At 40.7% G+C, this 24,117-nt stretch overlaps 2 protein-coding genes across 2 annotated transcripts in view; both read right to left on the bottom strand.

The window, feature by feature from the left end:
- Positions 1-18,589, bottom strand: part of LOC141011447 (F-actin-uncapping protein LRRC16A-like) — a 72,528-nt gene extending 53,939 nt beyond the window's left edge. The window contains exons 1-2 of the mRNA XM_073484604.1: positions 18,234-18,589; positions 13,224-13,321 (exon numbers count right to left, since the gene is read on the bottom strand). Of these exons, the coding sequence (XP_073340705.1) occupies positions 13,224-13,321; positions 18,234-18,273 (138 nt within the window). The 5' untranslated portion in view covers positions 18,274-18,589. The remainder of the gene's footprint in view (positions 1-13,223; positions 13,322-18,233) is intronic.
- Positions 18,590-20,252: 1,663 nt separating this feature from the next.
- LOC141012060 (tumor necrosis factor receptor superfamily member 11B-like) lies at positions 20,253-21,572 on the bottom strand. The gene is made up of 4 exons (XM_073485440.1): positions 21,194-21,572; positions 20,788-20,967; positions 20,602-20,683; positions 20,253-20,489 (listed from the first exon to the last, which is right to left on the bottom strand). The coding sequence occupies exons 1-4, from the start codon at positions 21,570-21,572 to the stop codon at positions 20,267-20,269; spliced, it is 864 nt and encodes a 287-aa protein (XP_073341541.1). The 3' UTR covers positions 20,253-20,266.
- Positions 21,573-24,117: the final 2,545 nt, after the last annotated feature.

Genomic DNA, 24,117 nt, shown 5'->3' with positions numbered 1-24,117 from the left:
GAACACAGTTTTAAACTGTTAATCCCCTCAGCTGCAGAGGAAGCCCACTCTTCTGTTTTCCTGCCATACGCCTGCAGTGGAAATTGGCTCCCAAGCCAAAGATAACCACTTATCTGCAATGATAAAGAGGGAAAACTGAGAAAGGCCTTCGGTAGGGTCTGACACAGGAGAGATCCCAGTGGTGGGATCTGCTTGAACTTAATCTGGTTACATAAAAACGCCTCCTAACCGCAGAGAAATCATTTGTTTTACAATACGTCGACTCTCTGCCGCCAAGACAAGCTGCTGACAGTGCAGCTGAGGTCTGGTCGTGTAATGTCTGCAGACTCACACTGCGCCAAAACTACAGCAAAATGTGAGCATCAGTGATAGAACAGCTAACCTGATGTACAGTCTGATCCTCTTTCTGCTGTACTAGACACAAAAGTATGAGACAAATATATTAATACGATTGTCTGGACGCTTCTACAAACACTACCCACCAGACAGTGTGGCGATCTGTCTGCAGCCTCCTTACATGCCTCAGAGATTTATAGGTTTATATGATTTATAGGATCAAAAAGCACTTAAAAATAACATATTGCTTAAGTAGCACAGTTGCTTAATAATGTAACATTTTCCTTGAAGTCTCCAGATAGCTGAGCTGCTAATCAGTTTGTCAGGATGCCACTTTTTTCTCCAAATAATATAAATCCCAATTTTGGAGAAAACCCACTCTCTGCAGTGCATATCCACCCCACACTGCACCAGCAGCCAAAAAGAGCATTAAAAGAGAGACATCAATTTTATTTTATCACTGCCCTGCTCATCATTATGTGTTTTACTGCTGAGGAGATGAGCATGGTGGGGAACAAAGGCGGCTGACTGTTGTACTTCCTGAACAGATTTTGATTGGCTGGTCTCATCAGACCACAGCTGCAGCGAGCGGAGGCTTGAATAAATGTGGTGTCTGATGATGCTATATTTCATGCTTTATTTCAATTTCTTTTTTATTGCCACTGGTGCTTGTTTTGTCTTCGGTGAGAAGTGTTGGCGAATATGCGCAACGTGTTCAATAATAAATGAGACGTACACAAATGATTGAAATAGAAGGAAACACTTAGGAGGCAATACAATTTGCCTTCTGCAGCTGAGAATTTGTCTTTGTCTCGTCTTTTTTGTCTTTTTTATCGCATTGGGTACAATCAATAATGCATGTTAACATATACATTATCTCTGCACGCTGCCTGTGTATCATAGCCTCACTAACAAGCATGAAATATCTAGTCAACCTCCTGAACGCGTCTTACAAAGCAAAACTGAGGCTGACCATGCGTTCAAAGGGCCGATCAGACGGATTAAATGATTGTTCTTTCAGATTAAGATTATAGTCCAGGTTGGCAGGATTCCCCCGAACGCTGGATACATATCAGGCTTTTTAGACACTGGACTCTGGTGGGAGTGATAGAGGGGGTTCCTCTTAGAACAGTGTCAGCCTGCAGGGCATCCCCTAAGAACCTTGTGTGTGTTTAGGTTATAGAGATAAGAAATAATCACAAGGGTTCATTCATTCATCAGCATGCCAGCCAGACACAATGGGGAAGGAGGTCTGAGTGTGGGTGTGTGTGGGTGTGGGTGTGTAGCTATGTTATGGTGAGCCAAGGGTTCTGGTTAAATGGGATATCACTGCAGACCACGAGGATGAAAGAGTGAGACAGAGAAAACCAGAGAGATTTTTATTTTTACAACTAAAGTAACAAAGAAAACCAAAGTGGAAAACCTCCTCAGACTGGAGTAGAGCGCTTTGTCGAGGAGAGAGAGACACACGCAGGTATGACGCAGACAGCAGGGAGAGAGAGAAGAAGAAGAAAGGAATGACAGAGACAAAGGCAGAGCGAGGAGAGGGGTGGAGGGTGGAGGGAGGAGGGATGGGGATTTCGTTCTGGGCTGGTGTTGGCATTACCCACGGTTTCTCTCTGGAGTGGCTAGATAACATCAGGCGGCACTAATGACACACACACAACCACACTGATTTCAGTGATAAAACACAGTTAGTGTGCTTTAGATCATGAATGAGATTCCCTCCAAAGTTAAACAAAGGTCCTCTCAGGATGAGATTCATATAATCAAAGTCAAAATGATCAAAGGAAGATGGAGATGATGTAAAACTAATACTGGGTTTCCTGCAAGGACTCTAATGGGACCATGCTTCAAACAAAGCAGAAAGCTGAACACCTGTGAACGGGGAAAATACCTTTAATTGGGTAGTTAAGAGCCAGTTTTAGGAAAAAAACATACATTTCTCCTAAATTAACTTTAAAGGTGCAATATGTAAGAACTGGCCACCTTTTGAACTCATACTCAAAACAAATAGGGGGAAGCATATCACCGGAATAACCGCTAACTGCTGCTAACTGTAGCTGCCATGAGATAGTTAGCTCAGTTAGCTGTGCAGCTAGTGCACTGAGCACCAGGGGAGTGTTGCTGTTTACACTGCTAGCACAGGAGCTTCGGACCGAGGAGGGCCAGGGCTAGCTGGTTAGCGTGCTAACTAAAACAGATATCTCTGCAACAAAGTACAGAAGACTTAAAACTGTTATTTCTTCACATTTTATTGATAACTGTAATACATTTTTTAGTTGTTTTCAACTAGAAGTCTTAAATATTGACAATTATTGAAGCTACTTTAAATTAGCAATACAACCAAAAAATAGAGCTGCAATGATTAATCGATTAGTTAGATTAGATGAATTGGTGCGGGTCATTTTTTGAAAGAAAAAAAAAAAAAGTCTAAATTCTCTGATTCCAGCTTCTTGAATGTATGAATGTTTTCTAGCTTCTTAACTTCTCCATGACAGTAAACTAAATATCTTTGGGTTGTGCACAATAATCTTTGGTTTTGGGAGACACTGATACACCAAAAAACTAATTGATTGATCAGGATAATAATCAACAAATTAATTGACGATGAAAATAATCATTAGTTGCAGCCCTACTAAATACCATTATAACTTTTAAGGTTTTAAAACAAAAACATAGGTGAAACCTTTGTGCTTTCTTCTCCTATATTAGCAAAACAGTGTTGGAGAAATGTATTATATTTCAGTGAGTCAGGGTCATAAAACATCAATATCCAGTTAAGCATATTACTGATTTGTCAAAATCCACCCTCATGATGGGCACCCCCACACACTGCCACACACGACTGCACACACAGACCCAGAATAAAAAGACCAGGGAGGATATTTCCTTTACAACCCTCTATCAGTTCTGTATATCATGTCTAATAACATCATAAATATGACTACTAAACTATTAAATGAAACCAGATCAGACAGAACAATGGAGGACAAATGCTAGCAGTTTGCATTGATGACAGAAACAGTAATGCAACATCAACTGCAAGGACACCATAAAAACCAACTGTGCAGCAAAAGCATATGACAGCGCTGGTAGTAAAGTCAGTGCAGCGGTTCTGCTGAGAAAGACCTGCACATGTGCCAGCAAAGACCTTCAAGGCAGAGACAAACTGATATCATACACATGCGACTCTCTTCTAATCTTTATTGATCAGGTTTTAACACATGGTCTGAATAATCCTCAAGATTAAAAAGTGGCTTTGAAGATAAATTCCCGTAAAAATGACAGGCAAGTTATTGTAGAGGAGGCACATTATGCACTGTTTTGATGGAAAACAATCACAATGATTAGACCGGACTGGTTTTGTGGCTTTTTACTTTGAGACTACAGTTGCACTACACAAATGTCATTATCATCCAATCAATTCTGACTGTTGCTGTGACCCATAAACCCCAATTCAATTATATCCAGTGAGCAGACTGACACTGTACCAACCAGGCCATTGCACTATCACATCCACTTTTCCCACAGTAAGGCCAAACAGGACCAGTTAGATCAGTTCAGCATGTGCATATGAGGCGATAAATGTGCAGAATCAGAACAAAACTCAAATTACGACATTTACTTATGTAATCAAAAATGGAAAAATGGTCAAAAAGAGCTTCTAACAAGACCTCATTTCCTTTTTTGATCCTTGTTGAAACCAGACCCACTGGAAGTCACCGCTATGAGATTATAAAAACCAAACCTATCAAGCCAATGACCTGAAGCAGGGTCAATCATATTACTGAGACTGTCTGAGTGACAATGACCCTGACCTATGAGATAATGAAGATGAATGACTGTGGGCGGGGCTTGCATTGGGTCCAGGTTATGTTGCTGGTTAATATCACTCCAGGGAGGCTTTTGTAGGGCATTCATTGTGAGCTGGAAACATGCTAAACCTTGCTATAAGATAAAGTCCCTGTTCAGCATGAGAGTGAGAACTGAGAGATACTCAGCCTCTAAAATGTGACAGTGGGTGAACACACTTTAGGACAAAACGAGCATGTTCAACATTATTCTGAAAAAAAAAAAGAAAAAATGTCCACACAGGGAATGTTTTTCTCTCACTAAGAAAAATATGGGCAAGAAGTTATTCAGCGCACACACACCGCTGTATGAATAAATGTACAACAGAAATAAAACTATGTTGTTGAGCTAAATAATGGAGATTTTGTTTTATTTTGAAAGGTACACATCAACACTTATTTATATTACTTTCTTTGATATTTTTTGCTGGAAAAACGACTGAAACAATTAATTCCTTATGAAAATGATTGGCCATTAATTTACTTTCTATCCAGTAAGCATGCAAACAGTTGCTGGTTCCAGCTGCTAGCACTGTTAGGTGGACAAGAGAAGCTATTTGATGACGTCACTTTTGGCTCCAAGAAATTGTGATGACCAGAATTTCTTATAGACTAAACTATAAGTTGATTAATCATGAAAATTGGCAGATTAGTGGATAATTAAAATACTCATCAGTTGCAGCCCTGTCAATGGTTTCTCTACAAATTCAGACAGGTTGTGCTGTTTCCTGCCATTTCTGCTGCTTTGCAGTAAAGCGCTAAATGGCAGACCCAGACAGTGTGATCCATGTCCACTACACAACACAAGGCAGAATTGGACCCAACAATTACACGCACAAGAACTGAGAATCAACTCCACACAAAATTCATCCTAATTAACTGGCTCACTCAGTCAGTCGAGTGTGATCTGCACTTGACAGTCACCAAACCACTCAGAGGTAAGAGAGGCAGACACTAACCATCTGATAACATGGTGTGGGTGCACAGTGAGCTAAACTTAGACTCCCTGACTAACCTAAACTAGCATCTGCGTTCAGCCAATTCTGACAAACGGCTCTGGCTGAATTGGTCACAGTGTGACACAGCAAATCAGCCTCAGTTGAGAGGAATCGCTGTGGAGTGTTTTTTAGGTGCTTTCATCCAATTTAAATGCATGAGGAGAGAACACGGTGCTCTGTTTGCACAGAAGGAGAAGTGTACCCAATGAGATTATTTCAGACTGAGAACACCAAATGTTGAACTATATCCATAATTTAATCTGTGTGAGGGAGGAAACAAGCCACCATTCACGTCTCACAGCTGGACTGAACTATATTTGACACCGTCACCTCTCAGCACGAAGGTGAATTGAATATAACAACAAAGTGGGACATGTCACTTTCATATTTAGATGTCAAGAGAAAACCAGATGAATCATTTTGGCCTTTTGCAATAATCAGTGTCACGTGCATCCTTCATTTTTTGGAGTATGAACTGTTTTGTCCTGTTTTTTGATCAACATATGAGGAGGCGTTAAGCTCAAGAGTAAAAGAAAAAAATCATTAAATCATTTTCTGCTCCCACTTACGAGTTGTTGCAGCCGCTGCAGTACTGTACTATATATACTCAGCAGGGAGTTGGTGACCTGTTTGACACATTTTTTCTGCTCGGTTAGCTCTGAATGTCACCCCAATTACATTAATAATCACCGCAGCATTATGGTACAGAGCACAGAGGACTTTGAAGCTTTGAGGTAACTATTTAATCGACACAATGGTTATGTGCCAAACAATATTATAACTGTTTGAACTCGGGCTGAACTTCTGTTAAAGGACAAAGAACAGTAATTCTGTGTTCATGTCCACTCAACCAAGCAACGGCCCGAATACATACTGTATATTTAGAGTGATCCCCAACCTAAAACATTAAAGCAACACTAAACGGGGAAGACCCTTGTAAGAGCTCTGTGGTTTTGTCAGACTCTGCTCTGACCACAAATCTCAAAATACCAACACCCACTGAATGAATGACTTGTAGAAAAAAAAAAGAGGAGGAGAAGAAAGATTACATCTTTGAATCATGAACCGTAGAGTTACCTCACTCTTTAAAGACAGAGAACAGACAAAATGCTTTCTTTCCAGAAAAAAGGTTGCATAGTGACCAAACAACCAGAGCTAACAATATTTAAAGTGTAAACGAGGCAATAAAACCACGGCTATTTTTAAAACCTTTCTGCAGCCACGCTACAAAAACATTCACAGCCTACAGCAAAGACTGGATATCTTAGTCAATCAAAGGGAATTTTAAAATGTGCTGCAAACTTGCTCTGCAGCCTTCGAGGAAGAGGTTTTAGTGCGGCTAACAAAAGATAGTAGTGGTAGTTCCCATGAGAGGACATTACAGGTGATCATCAGGGAGTAGAGAACTGGGTCACTTCCATTTTCTCACTGCCCCTAATGACAGACCTCGGGGTTAAAGAGAAGGAGAGGAGGATGGCGGGAGAGACAAGCTGGACGAGATTCTAGGCTTTGGTCTGTTCTCGGATGTAAGCATGATTTTTTTACATTTTCCACCTTGGGAAAACATTTCAGTTCATTTATTCTCACTGAGGTGACCATAATTAATAACAGATATAAATGTCCTTGGCAAACATGTATGCAAATGCTGCAATAAAGCTGCAAAGAAACACAATTTTTTAGGTATTATTGTTCTTTTGTAACAGCTTGGTTCTCATTATTGTGTTTAGATTCGATATTGGCCAAGCTCTATGCTGGAATACCACTGAATTTTTCTTTAGCAAAATGGTCTGTGACCCTATTTTCTTCAGCAGAGTCATGTTGGGACAAGCCACAAGTTTGAGGAATCTGTCAGAGAAAGTTACACAAGGGTCGCTGCAGCTTCAGCTCCTACACATCATACATTTTTCGCAGAGGCAAACATGTAAAATGATGTGGGCTAATGTGTGTAAATGTGTGGTCTGCACTGTACTAAATTTGCAATTTACAAACTTATCTAAAGAATCGAGGTCAAAATCAAGACAAACTGAGAGCGAGAAGTGGAGTTGTGTTTGTAACTTGTGGAGGGACTGAAGGAGAGAATAACTTCCTGTGGTTTAAAAGTCAAAACCACACTCCAGGACAAAGAAACAGAAATATATGGAGAGCTACTACAACGCTTTGGTGTGCTGTTTCTCCACTTAGTTACACACCGTTTCAAACAGGATCAGAACCATATTTTACCATATTCATGCAACATTGATCCAAAAAATTCACTCAGCCATAACTTTGTGCGACACAAAATGATTGCATGACAGATGATTCTCTGCAGTGTCGTTTTAAAATGTAAAGTTTCCTATTGTCAGCCTCTAAAGAACATTTAAGGACATGTGTTCGGGCTGTAAGCTGGTGATTTACAACATCCTGCAGTCAGCGACTGTGTGTGAAACTACCCGCTTCATTATCTTCAAAGTGTAAAATAAACCCTGAAGATTCTGTAACCTCATTGCTTGGTGTAACTGCTGTGTCATGGCACTGTCAAAACAAGATTAAAATCTGTGCTTCTCCAGATCTAATTGTGTTGATGCGCAGCAGCTTTGTTTCATGCTGTGTCGTCTGTGCTGTGTTAGTGCCACTCCCACGTACAGTACAAAGCAAACAATGAAATGCAATAAAGCAGTTAACTATTGGTGACAGTCTCTGGCTAGGACAAACACACACCCATACACTTTCCTTTATTCACACCGAGAGATGAAAAGGAAGTTGGACAGTACGCCGACCCTCGAGCCAAGGATCTGTGAATGAGTAACGCTGCCACATGACTAATGGCAGGACAACGGAAACCACTGTGATCCCAACGTCTGACAAAATCATTGTAGTAGAGCTTTTCTCCTTTCTGCATAATTTGCAAAAGCTTGTTTACATCCAGTGCCAATGTTTGAAAATTCACACTTTCTACAATATCTTTACAATGGCATGGTTAAGATTACAGACAGATCATGGCAATTAGGCAACTAAGACACGTGGATAAGGTGTGAAAGATGGTGGGTACCAAGACTAAGAGTCTACAGCCATGTCTGTGAGGCTACAGTGCACACAGCAGTGCTCTGAGCTGAAAGCTAGTGGCAGCATGCTAACATGCTTACAGTGACAAAGCTGAAATTGTGATGTAGCAGGTATAATTTTTGCCGTGTTGTTTTTGGTTTATATGACAAAGTTCAATTTTGATTGGATGGTGGAAATAAACCCCAAGTCATTTTGGTTCAACCTCTGGAAAACAAACAATATCTGCACCAAGTTTCATACCAATCCATTCAATATTTCAATAAAGCAGAAAATGTCGACCTCTTGGTGGCGCTACGGGAAAGTCAGGGGATTAGCCACTCGGTAGAATTCATCTTCTGGGGCCTGTGGATGTGGATGTCTGTGGATCATCATTGCTATCAGTACAGTCATGCCACTAACACGGCTAAAAGGACAAACATCACAAACAAGTTTTGATCCTGGCTTAAGCCTCTTTTAAAGACATTTCATTTCCTGGCTTTACAAAGCAGGTATTAGCAATCCTACACATCTGTATACACTTTGATCGACACTACATCGAGTTATTTTCAAAACGTCTGCTGTCTCAGTTCTTGCCAGCTTTACACAATGTCACTGATGTCACTGATTATATCTGTCTGTCACGCTTTAAGAGTTTTACAGAACAGCTGTTTTTTCTTCTTCATGAATCTTCTCCATCACCTCTGCCCTACACAGTACATCTCAGTGCCCTCTTTTCTCTCCCTCCTTCTCCCATCCTCCCCCCTTTCCCCCTCTTCTTCCCCGGGGTGTGTTTGATGGACTGATGTTATTATCTCTACCTCCTTCATCCCTCCGTCTTCAAAGCAGGGAGATGACTGTATCTATCAAGCTTTAGTGTGCTTAAGAGACGCCTCGGGCACTGTAGTGCTCCACTCCCAGTCTGAGAAGAGCTAGGCGGGAAACAGGAGGAGAGACTTGCGTGCATTTGACAGACAGGCAAATTGATAGTGGAAATAACCATATTCCTCCCTTCATTATGTGTGTAGTTTACACTGTAGATGGATGCCCAGCATTGTCGGAAGTAAATCAGGCTCCTGGCTGTATGTGGCTGCAGTAAGCTGACGAGGGAAGTTTAATAAATGTCGCCCAAAAACATCAAATCTGGGAAGTACATCACAGAGGGAGGCAGATATGTTGTCATTGTTGTGACATTTGAGGTGATTTATACTTCTTTATAAATTCCATACGGGAAAGGTTATGTATCAGGCCGAATATTCATTGTATAGTGGTTTACATATAATATATTCTTAAAGAATACAACTAATGTCAAACTGGAAATTGAAGATAACTTATTCAAGACCATCTATGTGTTCAGCCCGAGCTGTTCAGCTGACAAACACAACCCCAATATATTCTTTAATCAACATTTCGTAGGTGTAGACATTTAAAATGAAACTGGTTACGGCTGCTGTATGGTTTGAACAAAGAGCTCGACTTTGTTCATACAAAAATATATAATGTCTGAAGTTGAGAGATTAGATGTCACACCCATAGGTGTGTGTTACACTCTCAGCTACAGGAAGCAGGCCGCAGAATTAGTCAGGCAATTTAATTAGTCACTTTCTGACTCCTATTAGTCACACAGTGTAACTCCATTATTCTCCAACAGACAACATTGCCGCTGTAAGTTGCTTGACATCTTCATCTGTTAATAGAGATCAGACACAGTTTGCCTTCCCTGCTCGTCGTTTCCTCTTCTGAAACGTGTACAAGCACACGTTTGATGTTGTTGTTATGTGTTAAGTTTTGATACCTTTATTACACCCTCTGACTCATTCCCACACTCAACTGCAATTTCATTTCCATTTCTGACCACACTTTTGTAATGTTATTGTTTTCATTTACCCTGTAATTTTTTTCTTGTTGCTTCCCATGCCTGTGATATATTTACTGTAAATATATAAAAGCCATTTTTTTTATTAGTTTTGCACATTCATAGCCAAGTCAATGCAAGGGCACAAAATTAAAAATAAAAGCAATATACTTTGCATGTCATTTTTATTTTTTATTGTTTTATAAGGGTATGTAACAGCTATCCAGGGACTACATATGAAAAAAATAGCCTTTTGGCTGATTCTGGCACATTTATAGCAATGTATATTAACGGGCACCTTAGCTAGCGAGCTCATTAGCTTGATAAATAAATAAATAAATGAATATGATAATTAAGTTTGGTTGATAATGAATATAGTTGCAGACCTAAGAGCCACACAAGAGATTATACCACCATGTTGACAGTAAAGTGATATTCATGTGTAAAATCAGCAGATTGGTCCTTTAACATTTTGCTGTATCATACTTCTCAGACACACTCGAGAATGTGTTTCACTTTACAACATTTATCTAATTACAACATCTGTTCCCATAATAATCTGATAGTATATTGTTCTTCCATCATGTCGAACATTAGATACTACAACACTCACAGGCTGCAAGTCCACGACATGTTTGTGTTCCCTCCGAGCCACTTCCTGCATAATCGCTTTCTCGAACCCTGTTTTTCCGCAGAACAACAAACAGTGGTTTATTTGTTCAGTCCGGTCAAGCAGAGCGTTGATACAAACTCACCGAGTCATTCTCATGCTCTGCGTCTGGATGAAATACCAGAACCACTCCACTGGAATTCCTCCCTTCCCAGTACTGACTCCCACTTCTTTGCATTGTTTTGTGTGTATCTGCGCACTACGAGCCTGTGTCCGGCTCCCACACGGTGACATTGTTGTCATAATGGCGTCGAGAGAGTTTGCCTCACACTGAGCACTTGACTAACTTCTCAGGAAACTATATTTTTCCTTTTTTATCTCCACACATTCACACGAGTTTATTTGGAAAGGCTCACACTACTCTACACGATATGTCACGATAAAAACTCATCACATGGAGCTATAAATGAGTATTGCTATAGACCTCCATATCCCTCGCATATATCACTGATGGCTCCAGATTCCTGCAGTGATGATGCATCTCCAATTAATAACTACATTATATAAACTGACAAGTGCAATTTGCAGGGAGACTCGCTCTCTCCTGCTGTGTCCCACCTCAGCGTGCTCCCAGCTCATTTAGCGAGTACAGGAGATGTGAAGGTGAAGCTCATCATTTCTGTCTCTCACCTCTCTCTCTCTCTCTGCTTGTGTCCCTAGATGACACATTCAAGTACCTGCAGGAACTACAAATGTACTGAAGTTAAACACGCCCGAGGGTCTGACTGATAGTTCTGTTAATGTCACACTTCATCACGTCTTAAAGCAGACAACTTGGCTTTGCAAAGCTATTCACAAAGCTTTTCAAACTTCCTCTTCTACCTTAATTCTCCTGTCTATTCCACACAGAGCTGTATAACCAAAATCTTTTCGTTCCACTGAGAGTTGTACGACTAAAAGGCTCCTGCCATTTCCACCCAGAGCCACACATATTAAATGCTGTGCCGATTCATTGACAGTAACTGAAAGCTTTCCGATTAAAGCATCAAACTTTATGAACCCTGCTCAGACACTGATTTATCCAAGAAACTATTCTGTCTCAACTATCTTCAGCTTCTTATCCACTTTAAGCCCAGAAAAGAGCCAATATGCATTTTTAATGATCTATCAGGTATTAATTATTTAGCATTCAGTGGATTTACTGCTCCGTGGCCAGTAGTTAATGGTCTGAGCTGCTATTTCCACCAACAGACGCAATAAGGGCTGACATGGATTTGCAGTCAGAGGTGTGACTGGATGAAAGAATTACCTCACTATTGGTACAATGTGTTTAACTGTAGCTGCTGTTTTTATTGTTTCAGCATGACTTTTTATTGAGGCTTAATAAAGACCTCTGAAAACAGTCCAAACCTGAACATTTTAAATGCTGGGAAGTCGATACTGTGTGTACGTAGGTGTTCTGAAAACAACAGTAAGTTAGTGATGGCCCACTGATCAGGACAGCCAGCAGTAGAAGCGACAGCAGCACCAACAGCAAAACCCTTAGCAACCGATTGCCACACATTGCATCAAAATCAGACTCCTTCTTGGAGCCATAACACAATAGAACACTTTCCAAGGATATCATCATCTCCAATGTTCATCGTGATTAAAAGTCCATAAATCTGCTACTCTGGGACTAGTGACGAGGCGTTTCAGGAGCTTTTCTCTGTGGGAGAGAAGAGCTTCTGTTGGTGAGTACTTTGACCTTTTGACCTTTCAAGACCTTTTCCTTGCACAAGAACCGATATGACACGCTGAAGGAAAGGACAAAAATGAAAAAGCATAATAGGTCTCCTTCAATGGTGCCAATTACCGAAGTCATAGCCAGCAATGTAACTTACTGAATCCATGGCTTCGCTTCATCGAACTGCCATAAATCATTAGTCAGTCAGATCTTGTGCAACACTTTCTGTCTTGCTGGCACACACATGCCCTACAGAGGAAATCACACGACCCAGAAACTGGAAAGCATACTGGCAATCATTTATAAAAACCTGCTTATAGATGATTAGTGCTGGAAGAAGCCCATCTGCATCTAAGATAACACTGGTTCCACTTACAGTGAATGTGAGCAGCGGGACTGAAAGATAATGATGTCTTTTGGAAATAGTTTTGACATTTTCCCATTACAACATTACTACAATGCTGCCCTCCCCGTTTCAGCTGACCCAACTCAAACAGTCCTCAGACTAACTGAGACAGGAGATGGTACGAACATCACCCTGAATGTTTCTCACAATCTCTCACATCTTTGATCCACAGAAAATGACACTAAAATCAAAGTATGAACTTGAAGTGGACGGAGTAACAATGCAGTGAAGTGATGCTCTCTGTGAAATAATGAAGGCCTTTCAAGTGCTTAAGAGAGCATAAAGCATAGAGGGTTTTGATGTTCTTTAATGAGAACTGTGCATTTCAAGAGCAGTGAAATGTGACATATAAAGACAGACAAAGATTGTGTTGCTCTTAATAAAGAAGTAGCTTGAAAGTAGCAGCAGGAGTCGACTCACCAAGACTCTGTTCTCTGTCTTGTCTCCTTTGATCTCCAGCTTGACTCTCTTCCTCAGCGACAGCTTCACCTTCCTCCCCACTGCATCCCTCACACTCTCTGCACAGAGAAGAGGAGAGAAGAGATAAAATATGGAGATACTCCAATTTGGAAATATCGGTGCGGGAAGAGAAAGTTGCTGTCAAGTGGTTTATCATGCATGACAAAAAGTATCTCTGTATTCCATAGGCTCTTCCACACAGAGGCTTAACACAGAGCACAGATCAGTATATTTCTGACACAAGGGGAGCAATGTGCCAACACACCAAAGGAGGAATGATCTTGCTTCCACTTTTCCGGTCTTAAGCTCTTTTAAAGTCTGATTTGATCTCTTTTCTTATCGTCTGTGGTGAACGTGAAACTGAAAATGTTGAGAATGCACACATACACATTCAGTCAAACTACTCAACTGTGTACTTGTCCTCATACATACCAAGCTAAAACAGTAGATAAGACAGAATTAATTAAAAATCATGCTTAGTGAAGGCTATGATGATGAACGTGAATCGCGACCACAGCGGTCGTTTCAATTTTATAACCCTATGGTGATGGTGGAAAGATAAACCATACATCTATCGGACTATCGCCTCTTGCTGGTACAAAGTGGTAGCCTATTATTAGACAGGACGGTCTGGGGCTAGCTGGTTAGCATGCTAACTTCAGTAGACATCTCTGCAACAAAGAACATAGACATCTTTAACATAACATCAACACTGTTGTTTCTTCACACTGTTGATAATGATTATATTTTGAATGTTATAAACTGCAATTCTGGCTGTATCTTACAAACTGCTCTTTTAAGGGTCTACAGCCGTACTTGCAGCTATGAGGCTGTAGGGTGCTTTCTGAAGTCGTGATGTTTTGAGCTAAATGGTAATTTTTTAGGCACGCTAACGTGTTCAAAACAACAGTGCTAACATGGTTATGTTTACACTAGCAAGTTGGTGCAAGAAATGTTACAAAACTTATTATAATTTCATGGCAATCCATCCAATACTCCGAGACATCAATCTTAACAGCTTCTCTTAATGGCGCGAAACAAAAAATAAATAGATAAATAAAAGTTTCATGACAATCATCAGTCAGCTGTTGATATTATGTAGTCTTAAGTGGTTGACAGACTGAAAGACTGACAGGTCAATAGTGGCATCCATTCTAGCATATCTAACAATGCCAATTAGCTTCTGTGAGGCTGTGTTTCTATTTTTTTCTTTTATACTTATAAATCAAACACAGTTTGCACTGTTGGTTGGACAGAACAAGTCATTTGTAAACATCAGCTTGGACTTGGGAGTTTGTGATTTACCATTTGTCATTAATCAGTGATGAAAATAATCATTCCTTAATATGCTGAGTGTGTTGTTTAGCTTTATTGTTCACACCCGGCATGAGTCACCACTGCCAGGGACCTGGCTAAGAAAGCAGAACTGGGTCAGCCGCCTCTCCGCACTCCTCCTTCACCCACCACACAGCGGCTGACAGCCTGTGCACATGTGTCTGAGACAGAGAGTGATTCTGCGTGTGTACATCTGTGCTGGCATGTGTATATCCTCGCCTACAGGCATCCTCAAACCATCATCAGATCAAAGTGAAACTAATAATTAGGAAAAGTGCAAAGTGGTTCATCTGCCAGCCTGAGAATCTGCACTATTTCCTGCTGCAGCTTCTCTAAAACTAAGTCTCAGACATCCAATAAGTCACAGAGATGTCTCCAGTGGGTCTCTACACAAAATGAAACCTTCTATGTTTTAATGAGCCCAAGCAGTTTTTGGCCCCAGACAGGAAAAGCTCCTGACAGTCCCTCATATATCATTTTTAATTCAGTATTTCTGCTCATTCATTAAAATTGTGACAGGACTGGATATATTAGTAACCAGCTGCCCGGTGGTTCATATTAGGACATGAGTGGGGGACTTGTGTGGGAGGTGGGGAAATGGGGGACCTATGGCCTTGTAAAAGCTCAAACAAACAATTCACAAGCTCCTAAAGTCTCATTCAATGACCCTCAACCAATCCAGATGTGTGTGTTGATGGTGTCACAGATCAAACCTGTGGTGTTTTAGCTGTCACTCCAAAGAGCAAACAGCTGGAGGTTAGGGATGCTCCGATCAGGGTTTTTTGCCCCCGATACGAGTCCGAGTCCTTTGATTTTTGAGTATCTGCCGATACCGAGTCCCGATCCGATACTCTTATAATACATTTAAAAAATTAAAAAGATCGAAGAAAACTATCCAAGGTGTCCCTTATTTTTTATTATATTTTACCACCCCTCGATATCCCAAATTTACACATCTGACAGTTTGCAACTGCATCGTTCTCGTCACTCACTTTAAAATACTTCCACACAGCAGACATGGTGCGCCACAACTCGCCACTCCGCTTCAAAACAAACTGGCGTGCTGGTCTTCTGCGCATGCGCATGTCGTAAACGGTGGTAGTAAATACTCATTTTATTTTTTTTATTTTGAATCACCAATAGCCCATATATCAACAATCTAATACAAATAATGACTAAATAAATATATATAAAACCGATCTCTGATCGGGTCGTAACGTCCGAGTCCCGATCGAGTCTTCAGTGGCGTGATCGGCCCCGATTTCCGAGTCACGTGATCGGATCGGTACAACCCTACTGGAGGTGTTTAAGATCATCGAAATAACATGCGATGGACTGGTTGTAGACTATTGAATGAGTCAAACAAATTTGAACAAAAAAGGGTAATTGTAAGACAGAAATTAATTTATTCAGTATGAAACATGAATAAATTAGGAAGTTGTTTGATGTGACCTCATCTACCAGCATTTCTTTGTGTGCATTCAAAGAAATCAAGAATGAATTTTAAAGCTTCGCCAAAAAAATTATCTTTTCAAGTTCTTGAACTCTGTTGAATTGGGGAACCGAGTCCTTTCACACGGACAGAAAAATGTTTCCCAGACATGGTAATTGTTTGAGTACACAGTTTCTAAATGTGTGCACCTCAAGTAATCCATGTTAGTTCCTTGAAAGCAGTTGTGTTTTTAGTTTTTGCATCTTCAGCTAATCCTCCGAGACCAGGTAGCTGATATTCCTTCTATGTGCTGGATGCCAAGAGGGATCATGTGTAATGCTGAATCACCCGCACCAGTGAATGTTTCCAACAATGGCTGGTTATATACTCTTCCAGACAACACGTCATGACAATAGGATCTCATGACAAACAGAAATTGCTCATGTTAAGTGTGCATTGTTGGGCAAATTAGTCAGCTTGGACAGGGAAAATTGTTGAAGAGAGGTGATAAAAATGGAGAACTTGCGGACTCAAGTATGAAAAAAAAAATCTGGAAACGACCTTAATTTACAGTCAGAGAAACACATAATTACCCATTTAAACAGGTTATCAGCCTGTCAGCAGGCTTAACATCTCGTAGGAATGTCTATTTTAGAAACTGAAAGCATTTCATTAAGTTCTCTGGAGCTCAGGATCACCTGAATGGTCAGTGCAAAGCTGTAAAAACGGGAAGATGTGCACATCCAAAGCACTTTCAGAGGACTCACCTGCATCCAATGATACCAAATATGTCTGGCTGAATTTTGGGGAAATGTGTATATAACAAACCAACAAGACATTTCAGGGATATTTCCAACTGATAGAAGGATCCAGCCACAAAAACACACATCTCATCTTTGAATATTTCTCTCAGTGTAAACACTGTGCAGCTTAAATGAAGAGCTGGAGTGAAACAAGATGAGTTTAACAACTCTGAAGCTACTTAAGGGGAAACTTAAAGGATAAGTTCACCCAAAAATGAATCATTCATTATCTAAATCATGCTGGTGGGAAATCAGGTGAAGTTTCGTAGTCCACAAAACATTTCTGGAGCTGCACAGCAAAACAGCGTCACAGCATTCTCCGCAACAACTGAAGAAGATGGGGTTTTGTTTGTAATGTCTGAATTTTCATTTTTGGGGCAAACTTCTCCTTTAAGGTTTATACTTAACACATTTAGTAAGACGCTATGCTAAGAATACTTTAACATCACCGGGTTGAAATTCCCACATCAAACTGAAAAAGCTTCTGCCCCTTCTTCCTTATGAGAGCCAAAACAGGCCAAATAACACAGAAACCGACAGCCTCGTGAGGGCACCAGTCTCGTTATGAGACCACAGATACGTTGACAGAGTAAAAAAAGCGCCTGACTGCCTGAGAAACTCAGTGACTCAGTGAATGAATGCATGCCTGACCAAGTGACTGCATGACCAAGCATTTTCCTTTGAGCCTCATCTACACTCCAGCATGCACTTTAAGTCTCTTTAAGATCTAAACAGAGCCAGAGAGGAACACCGTGGGCTCGAGTGTGTGCGTCCACTTGGGATGGAGAGAAAGCTAATCCAACATTGCAGTGAGGTGTCAAAAACTGAGCCACTTTGCCAAACAAAGACACCCTGAGCTGGAGCCAAACAGCCTGCGAGGACTCTAAAGGTATGTCCACAACCAGGACAAATAAATCAGAAGAAAGCTGGCAGACAGAAGGAGGCTTAAGTGTGGAAAATAAGCCTGTAAGTTATGAGCAGAGGGAATGACAGGCTGGCCACTCACATCTAAACTATTTGGATTTTCTTCCAAATATAGACTATGGTGTAGTCCACAGTACATCACCAGTACAAGCACCTTGATCAACAACAGCAGCAGTGCTCTGTGTGTACACAGCTTATATACACACAGCATATTTTACTAACCCTTCACTAGAATTTAATATAAACAGAACTGGGGATGGGTTGGGTATGATCACCACTATGGGAGGTGATAGCTTGACTATTGTGTCTCAGCATGCCTGTAAAGTGTATGCATGTATGGGATTTATCTGACTGTAGCAGTTCATTAAGGTCAGTACAGTCCTGACTGTGGAGCCATGCACACTGTGGGCTGGAGACAGCATCTGTGATTGTTCCAGTCCGGACACATGGCTACAAATGATCCGTGTCTGTTCTTACCCAGAAGCTCTTTGGGGACCTCTGACACTTCTTCGCTCATTTTGCTGAAGACAATATCCACAAAAATAAAAAAATAACAAAGAAACACAGCCAGAAGAGTTCAGTCAGAGAAGGCTAGGATTGTGAGGGGGGGTGTCAGGTGGAGTCCGCCGCCGCCGCCGGTGCGTTTCTCCCGGTTACATGCTCCTCTCCTCTCGCGGTGTCCGGACAATGTACCCGCGTTTATCCGAGCGCATCTCTCTTCGGGTTGAAGCGGGTTCAGAGGTTGTGCGCTGAGGGGAAGGTACGACACAAAACACCGCTAGAGGCTTCTTAAAATCATGTTGAAATCCCGCAGATTCTGCGCCTCGGGGGAGATGAACAGAGCACCGCTCACGCACAAGCACATCCTCTCCGGCCGGGGCCCTACCGTAAAGCTGTCGGTAATACAGCAGCGGCAGCCAATGGAGGAGACCCGGGCCCCTCCCCGCTCGGTGATGCGACAGCCAGGGAGCCGATGCGATGCCGGCGCGGTGTGGCGTGGCAGGAGGGGGCGTGGGTGGTGGTGGTGGTGGTGGTGGTGGTGTCAGACTGATATTAATGAGCAGGCTGCACAGGCGGTGCCCAAGCTGGGAACCAGGGACCTCTAGCGGTCCTTGGAAGGTTTTCACGGGATCCCAATCCCCTAGGCTGAACTCCTATTACTCCCAATGGATAATAGTCATAATGTAGGAGATTAATACTGACCTACTATAAGTAGCCCATAGGAAGGGCTCTGAAATCACTCCTACATGTGCAGCTAGAGTCTAAATCCCTGTGGGAACAGGAGTGATACCCCTGCAGAGAGGCCTATTCCCTTTTTATGTTAAAAATATAATACAAAATAATTGGAAATACCAGAAACTGTACAGCTGCACCTGTAGTGGGAATAGTCTATATATGCATTTTATCAATGAGACAGGAAATGTCGTCACAAAAGAAATTAATTATTTGAATTCAGTTAAGGAAATTTCAAATCCAATAATTTCCAGAGTAAGTGTTATCATCACGGTGAAAGTATGACAGTGTACAGCCTGACCATAACTAACACTAGAATGGCACCCAGTAGAGCGCACACCTCCTTGAATTCAGTCAAACCGAAACCAATATAAAATAAAACTTAAGTACGGATTTTATTAAGCTCTGCGTCAAATTCTACTCACTCATAGATACCAGCCACCTAAATACGCCTGATTCTTTTCATCAAAATCCATGGATTATTCCCTGAGAAATACACGCACATTTGACAACTTTTTACATCTTGTCTATTCTGAACTTTAAAAAAACAAACAAACTTTTGAATAAAGTGACATAATTATTTTAGGTCACTATAACACTGACCATGGTCTTGTTGTAATAGTTATTACAGTAAGTCAATGAGAGACAGGCTGCAGCTACAGTCTTCTTGTTTAGGCAGAGCAGCAGAGGAAAGATGGTGACACCTAGTGGTGATTTGGTTAAATTACACCCTGCAGGCTGCCACAGTGGTTTTCTTGATTGAGCAGGTTACAACCATTGTAAAAATGCAACAAATACTTTATTTAGCTGCCTGAGTGACATGTAAAAGTTTTCAGCTCGACATCACACAATTTCACAGAACATCATACATTTATATGATAACATTCAATTGAGTCATAGCTTACCAAACCTGAGTTTCTATGTGATACTGTCATTCTTGTAATTCCATATTTTACAGTTATTTGTGAAATTTCTCCCAAATTTGTACAGTTTGTTATGTTTCCTTTCTTATAAACAAAAAATGGTCTGACTTAAAATACACAAACAAGACTGAAGGCAGTATGGTATCCAACATATTGTTGAAGACAGCCTTCATTTAGTATCCAGATCAGCAACATAAATACTTCAACCTTACAGACACTCTCAGTTAACAGGTAAAAAAAGGTTAAACTACTTGTTTTCAAATGGGCAAAAATGCCAAATGAGAGAAAGAGGTAGGCCAATGTGTTATTCTAAACTACATATGAGACTCTGTCAGTCATTTGAGAACATCAGCGTTAAACTGAAATACAGTTTGGACTCTGCTTAATCTCTTCTAGCCTCTTCTCTAGTTTTTCTGCCATGGCGGTGAGCTGTGTGGCCCTCAGCATCTCTGGCAGTCTCTTCAGCTGCTCCTGTGAAGCCCCGGCCAGCCAAGCTCTGATTTCATCCATGAGAGGACCTCTCTGTCTGGAGACAGGTGTGTGCATGTCGTGCCTCTCCCCTGACTTATGAATGTACCTGATGGAGGGAGATGATGGTTTATTAGCATCTATGTGTTGGAGAGGTGCGAGGAAGAAGTAAAGAGAGAGATAAAGTGATCTACTGAGGGGATCACAGCTTGTGTGCTCACCTGCTGACAAATTTCTTAATTTTCGTCACGCGCATCCTGTGCATACTGAAGAACCCTGAGTAGAATTCCCTGGACGTCTCACCTGAGAAGAAAGGAACCGCGTGAGTTTGAAATCCAAACTTTTGTTGAAATTCTGCCATAACTGTGAGAAGTGAGTGTTTAAAATAAACTACACAGAGTACACACCTCCATTTGCAAAATCCTGGCAGGTGCCGCACACTGTGTCGTGGTAAATGGAGCCAGAGAGGAGCGCAATCTGTCCGCTTGCGCATACCTGGTGATTTACGCACGTCTCCAGCGCAGAAGATGAGTTGGAGAAGGAGCCCTCGGGACAATTTTCACAAACAGTGTCCATTTGTGAAGAACCTATAGAAAAAGAAATGCATTTGGTGTCATTATATTGTTCTCTAAATACCATTAGAGCCCAGATTATCGCGCTGTCTCAAATTTACCCTTTAATCCAGTTGTTTTTTTTGGCTGTTACTCTTGTAAAATATTGCCTGATTGATGCAGACTGAAAGTAAGATAAAAATCTTACAAACAAGAAAACAAGGAGGCTAAAAAAGGAAACTTTCATTCCCTTGTTAAATACCTTTGGTTAGAACACCCTGCCCGGGCGCGCACTCTTTGTGTCTGATACAGAAGTCATCGGCCCCGTAGAAGCCCTCCATACACCGGCACACCCTGTTGGCTGTCGCTGTGCACTCCTTCTCCACCACCTGGTTGCCAACGCAGAAGTTGCTGCAGTACAGACACCTGGACAGGTAGTTCCACAACTCGGTGTAGTGTTCGGCTTGGCACGCCTCACATATGGTGGGCGTGGTGGCCGTGCAGTGCGCGGCCATGTGCTTGCCGGGCGGACACATGTCACAGATGAGGGTTGCCCCTGTGAGCGGGTCCTTGTGCTTATAGGTGCGGTCGGAGACCTGCGCTGAGGCACCGCAGACGACAGCGGAGAGCAGGACGAGCATCGGTAAGAGGAGCTGAGGAGAGGACAGTGATTATTGTTCTGCTATTACTGGTACCACTGGCTTTACTACAGCTCAGTGTTGTGATAGCCTACAGTACTACTGTCACCTGTAAAGTGATTATTATTTTCTAGAAGGATACAGTACTGATACCACAACAAATGATAAAAAACAAGAATATTACAGTGATAGAATGAAACTGGAGACATAAGAGGATCACATCACCCCAGTTTTCAACATACACTGTACAATTTTAAAGTTAACTTTACTTTTTAAAAGCCAGTTTCCATGATTTTTTAATTACTTTACTTAAAAAAATCTGTGGCAATTTTTGGGTGAATCACAGCAATGGAATGCAAACAAGGAACAATTGAATTGGAAAGTGTCTTTGATTTCAAAATTTACTGGAAATTTTCAAGATCTCGATTACTGTAATTGATTGATTACTGTAGCAGACATCAGGTGTCTTTGTTAATTGATTCTGCCACAAACACTGTAAATTTTAAAAGATGACTTTACTTTAAAAATAGTCAGGAAACCGATAACCTCAGAATTAGCATGCAAAGTGGACAGTGGTGGACTCAGGATGTTTGAGGGGCAGGGACGAAAAATATAAAGGGCACCAGCTGTATGCGGTGAGGCACAAGCGTCCAGAAAGGACACCTGAAGGGCACTTTATCATGTTTTATCCACCATAGATTATTTTAGTTAAGTCACTTTGTCCGATTTTACAGAGTAAAGACCTAAATATTTCTTTTTAAGAACTAACTGATTAAATCACAGCCAAAGGCGAGTCTACATTTTTCTTGTTCCATTGAAAAGATTCTTTTTTTTTATGTCTCTATAGGTTAAAAAGAAATAGACAGTGCTGCAAAGTGTTAATTCAAAGTGACAAAGTGATTTTACTTAAAGAAATTGAGGAAACTTGTAAAATTTACAGTGTGGCTTTAGCAGTAAAGCAATGATAAAGTCCCTGATTGGAGTAGTAAAGTTTCAGTCCATTTGGCTTTTGATCTATTTTCAATAAAATAAAAAGCAACAAACATTTCTCAATTCACTCAGAGAGATTCTGTTTTGTTATTTTAATCGGTGTTTGTCCATATTGCTTGAGAATTAACATGAAACGTTAAAAATTGTGTCAAATCTCGACTGCCTGATGACTAATTTCCGTATTATCTTTTATCCACCATCTTCTAAAGCATCATTAATTGTGGCGTCTGTCTTTGCTCGACTGTATCATCTTACACTTAATAGTATGTTGCTATAGAGAGTACTCACCATGCTGATGATGTGTTGCTTCTGTTGAAGATGGTTTGACAGCAGGATCAAGTCCATTTTATAGAGGGTGTTGGAGGAACTTCGACTACGTGGGCGTGGTTTGTGGTTAAAAAAGGTCAGAGATCTTCTGCTGAATTTCGGACAAGATACCAAAATGAAAGCAATTTATAATAACCTTAAATTATAATAAGTTTGGAGCCAATTCAGTCATCATGTGTCCTGTTTCTGTTTCTCTCCTCTCTTTCTACAAATCCAGCTTTTCATTTCCTAGAATTTATGCAAAAATAATTGAATTTGACATTCAAATATCATATATATCATATCATATCCATTGCTCTCTCTCCTGATACTTTCTGACCTGCTCTATTATCAAGTAAAAAGAGAAAAATAATCCTACAAAAGATAAGGTCTTTGAAATTTTGTTTCTTGTTTTCTTTTGGTAAGTACAATCATGACATCTCAAACAATTTATGTGGGTCATCTTTAAGATAATAAATAAACCTTTCCACAAATAGAGCACTTTGATATTCAAATTATGTGAAGTTAATGTAAAAGTAAACGTTACTCTCTATTGTCACTAAATACATAGTCTGCACTCACTTTTTTTCTGTGCCTACATTAAGCTTTTTATGAATGGAAAGGTTAAAACTAAAATGTTTAATCTTAAATGTACCTAAAATGAGCAACAATGCTGAATGACTGTATTTGAAACTGAGCACACAGGTCATTATCATCATCACATGGGGGGATTTAGAACCATAAAAATGTTTTGTGGTTATTTTCCGCTATCCGGTTGTTGAAACCGCTCGTATGTGACAGTGTGCTCATCAGTCAGCTTTTTCCCTTGAAAGATCGTGTGAGTCACTGAAACAGTATATACAGTGCAACGATATGCTGGTTAAGCTATTTGAGATGAATTGTACTGTGATGAGTCAAACATGTATCTATATGCCTCACATCATCTCTTATGTTTCGTCTTACGTATATGAGAAAATGCAATAAGGTGTGTTTATGATGAATAAGAATGAGTATAGTACATGTCATTTTCTTATTTTGGGTCCATATGAGTTTGAGAATCTCCCCTTCTACATGAAACTCAGTGAATTTTCCATAATGGTGAAATCATCTTGTATGTGCAAACTAGATACAATTTTTTCATGTGACATTTCCATTATCGTATGTGTGTAAAGGTCTACAACATAATAGCTTTCCGGAGCTTTCAAATGCACCTGACTGATGCTGGCTGTAGAACACTGCAAGATGTGATTTA

This window comes from Pagrus major, chromosome 17 (genome assembly GCF_040436345.1).
Source record: "Pagrus major chromosome 17, Pma_NU_1.0".
In the NCBI taxonomy this organism is placed as follows: domain Eukaryota; kingdom Metazoa; phylum Chordata; class Actinopteri; order Spariformes; family Sparidae; genus Pagrus; species Pagrus major.
Note: the sequence above shows the minus strand (reverse complement) of the source record. Positions and strands in the feature narration are given on the sequence as shown.